The sequence below is a fragment of the Neopelma chrysocephalum genome, unplaced genomic scaffold (assembly GCF_003984885.1).
Source record: "Neopelma chrysocephalum unplaced genomic scaffold, ASM398488v2 Primary Assembly neopelma1_94293, whole genome shotgun sequence".
In the NCBI taxonomy this organism is placed as follows: domain Eukaryota; kingdom Metazoa; phylum Chordata; class Aves; order Passeriformes; family Pipridae; genus Neopelma; species Neopelma chrysocephalum.
This window is the reverse complement of record NW_020923001.1, coordinates 1-3423: the sequence shown is the minus strand read 5'-3', so window position 1 is coordinate 3423 and position 3423 is coordinate 1. Positions and strand designations below refer to the sequence as shown.

At 64.9% G+C, this 3423-nt stretch overlaps 1 protein-coding gene across 1 annotated transcript; it reads left to right on the top strand.

Moving 5' to 3' along the window:
- Nucleotides 1–733: 733 nt before the first annotated feature.
- On the top strand, nt 734–3417 carry LOC113980464 (class I histocompatibility antigen, F10 alpha chain-like; the record flags this gene model as incomplete). The annotated part of the gene is made up of 4 exons (XM_027707676.1): nt 734–972; nt 2379–2642; nt 2856–3125; nt 3374–3417. Coding segments are annotated over exons 1-4 (645 nt in total), but the record flags the coding sequence as incomplete, so codon positions are not given.
- Nucleotides 3418–3423: the final 6 nt, after the last annotated feature.

Sequence of the window (3423 nt, the reverse complement as noted above, 5' to 3'; positions counted from 1 at the left end):
GTGCCCGCCCGGCTTGGCCCAGAATCCCAGCTCCCTGTGCTGAACCGCCCGCGGTGCACGGGAAACAGCCCTGGCGATGGGCCCGGGCTGGCGGCAGTCTGTCCCAGTCTGTCCCAGTCCATCCCAGTCCGTCCCAGTCTATCCCAGTCTGTCCCAGTCCATCCCAGTCCATCTCAGTCCATCCCAGTCTGTCCCAGTCTATCCCAGTCCGTCCCGGTCCCTTCCCAGCAGCCGCCACCGTTTCCCGGGTCCTGCCCCCCCCCCCCCCCCAGAGCTGCCGCCGGACGCCGCCCCCCCAAGATGCTGACGGGGGTCGGGGCTCCGTCTTTGGCTTCGTCTCCCTGGGCTGGGGCTCGGCCTCCGCCTGCGGGAGGAGCTGAGGGGGGTCCCCGGGGGTCGTGTGTCCCCCCCGGAGCGTGTGTGCCCCCCCGAGACCCCCATCCCGCTGTCACCCCCTTTTCTCTCCCAACGGAGCTCCTGCCCCAGCTCCCGCTCCCCCCTGGGAGGGGCTTTGGGAGCCCCCCTTTGCCTTGACCCCGGGAGCCCTGCGGGGGCAGTGGGGGCTGCCCAGGGCGGGCACTGGCCCAGGGAGATCGCCCCCCGCCCCCGCGGCAGCCGCTGATCGCGGCGCTTCCCCCGCTTTGGCCCCAAAGCGGCGCCTTTAAGGCCGAGTTGAAGCGCAGCTTAAGCGAGTTCAGCTCGGCCCGGCCCGGGGGTCCCGCCGCTCGTGCCCGTCCAGGGGGCCCGGGGGTGGCGGGGGGACCCGGGCCGGTGCCAGGAGGGGTCCCGAAGGGGATCCCGGGGCATTCCCGGCAATTCCCCCGTGCCCGCCCCCCGCGCTCCCCCGGCCACTTTCGCTTTCGCGGCTCCCGAACTGCGCCCAGCGGGGCCAGCGGAGCAGCGCGATGGCTCCAGCGCTGGGGCTGGGGGTGCTCCTGGCGCTCCTGGGGGTCTCGGGGGGGCAGCCCGAGGGTAAGTGGGACCCCTGCAACGGGCAACTCCTCAACCTTTATTCCCGGGCACCGGCACTTCCCTGAACCTCCATTTCCGGGCACCGGGACCCCCCTGCACCCTCTCCCTCCGCACCGGGACCCCCTGAATCCCGATTGCTGAGCACGGGAACCCCCTGAGCCCCCATTCCCGGAAGGAGACCCCCCTGAACACCCATTCCCGAGTACCGGGACCCCCCTGAACCCCTATTTCCGGGTACTGGGACCCCCCTGCACCCTCTCCCTCCACACCCGGACCCCCTTAAACCTCCTTATCTGGCACCGGGACCCCCCAATTTCCATTCCTGGGCACGGAAACCCCCCTGAACCACCATTTCTGGGCACTGGGAGCCCTCTGAGCCCCCTTATCCTGCACTAGGACCCCCTGATCCCCCATCCCCAGCTCCAGGACCCCTCTGAACTCCCTTATCTTCAACAAATACACCCCTGTACCCCTTTTCCTGCCAATCCCGCCTCTCCCAGCCCTCCGATCTTCCCTTTTCCTTGACCCTGGGACCCCCACTCCTGCTCCTCCCAGACCCCAGCCCCCACTTTCTTCAACACCGGGGACCACTGGACCCCCCTTTCTTGGGCACAGGGACCCCCTGGATCCCCTATCCCACCTCTCCCAGTCCCAACCCCCCCTTTCCTTGAACCTTGGACCCTTCCCAGCTCTCCCAGCTCTCCCAGTTCTGCTCCCTTGACCCTTGGACCCCCCAAACCCTACAATCTCTGTGACCCCCCCAGTTCTCCACTCCCTGTGCTTCCTGCAGGGGGTCCCAGGCACCAGGAACGCCCTCGACCGCAATTCCTGGGCACCGGGACCCCCCTGAACTTCCACTGGGACCCCCCTGCACCCCCTCCCCCAGCACCTGGACTTCCCTAAATGCTCTTATCCAGCACAGGGACCCCCTGAACCCCCATTCCCAGGACTGGGAACCCCCCTGAACCCCATTCCTGGGAAGGGAACTCCCCTGAACATCCATTCCTGGGCATTGGGACACCCCTGAACCCCCATCCCTGGCTCCAGGAACCAATTGAACCCCCTTATCCTGCACCAACACCTCCCTGCACCCCCTTTCCCGGCCATCCCACCTCTCCCAGACCCCAGACCTCCCTTTTCCTTGACCCTGAGACACCCTGGACCCCCCTTCCTGCCTTTCCCAGACCCTAAACCCCATTTTCTTCAACAATGGGGCCCCCTGGGCTCCCCTTTCCTGGGCACAGGGACCCCTGGATGCCCCATCCCACCTCTCCCAGTCCCTACACTCTCCTTCCCTTGGCCCTGGGATCCCCAAACCCCCATCCTGGCTCTCCCAGCTCTCCCAGTTCCCCCTTTCCTTGACCCTTGGATGCCCCCAAACCCTCCAAATCTCCGTGTCCCCCCAGTTCTCCACTCCCTGCGTTACCTGGCTGTGGCGGTGACAGAGCCCATCCCGGGGATCCCTCAATACGTGGAGATTGGATACTTGGACGGGATCCCCTTTGTGCGCTACGACAGCAAGTGGGGCCGGGCGGAGCCGTTGACGCCGTGGATGGCGGCCGGAGTCGAGCCGGGATATTGGGATGAACAGACCCAGATCAGCGAGAGGATCCGGCTCGTGGCTGCCACCGACCTGGAGACAGTGGGGGGCCGGTACAACTGGAGTGGGGGTGAGTGGGGGGAGCCAGGGAATGGGGAGATGTGTGGGGCTGGGATGTGGATCCAAGGTGCTCCAAGGTGCTTGGATATGGATCCAAGGTGTGATCCGGGATGACGCTCTGTGGGTCTCCATTGGACTCTGGGGCTCCATAGGACTGGAATGGGGCTCCATGGGGCTGGGACACAATTCCAGGGGTCTCCATGGATCTGATCCCACCCCCCAGGTCTCCACACATGGCAGCGGGTTTGTGGCTGTGACCTCCTGTCCGACAGGAGTGTCCACAGAACCACTCGGCACGGCATCGATGGGCAGGATTTCATCTCCTTCTCCCCGGAGACCGGGACCTTCGTGGCGGCCGATGGAGCTGCCCGGATCATCCAGAGGCGCTGGAAATCCGAAGGGTACGAGGCTCTTCAGCCCGACCTGGAACAGAGATGTGGGGAAGAGCTCCGGATATACGTCGGATACGGGCGGGAGGCGCTGGAGCGCAAAGGTGAGTGAGACAGAATTCCCATGGGAATGAGGGATTTGGGAATGTGGGATTTGGGAGGGTGGAACTGAGGAACATGAGAATTCCCGTGGGAATTCCATGGATGAATCTGAGTCATCCAACTCCCATGGGAATTCCATGCGTGGATCCCACTGTTGTCCCACCCAAGTGGGAATTCTGTGGATGGATCTCACTCCAATCCCATTTCCATGGGAATTCCATGAATGGATCTCACCATTATCCCATTCCAGATCCCCCCCGATGTCCACGTGTCCGGGAAAGAGGAACACGGGATCCTGAC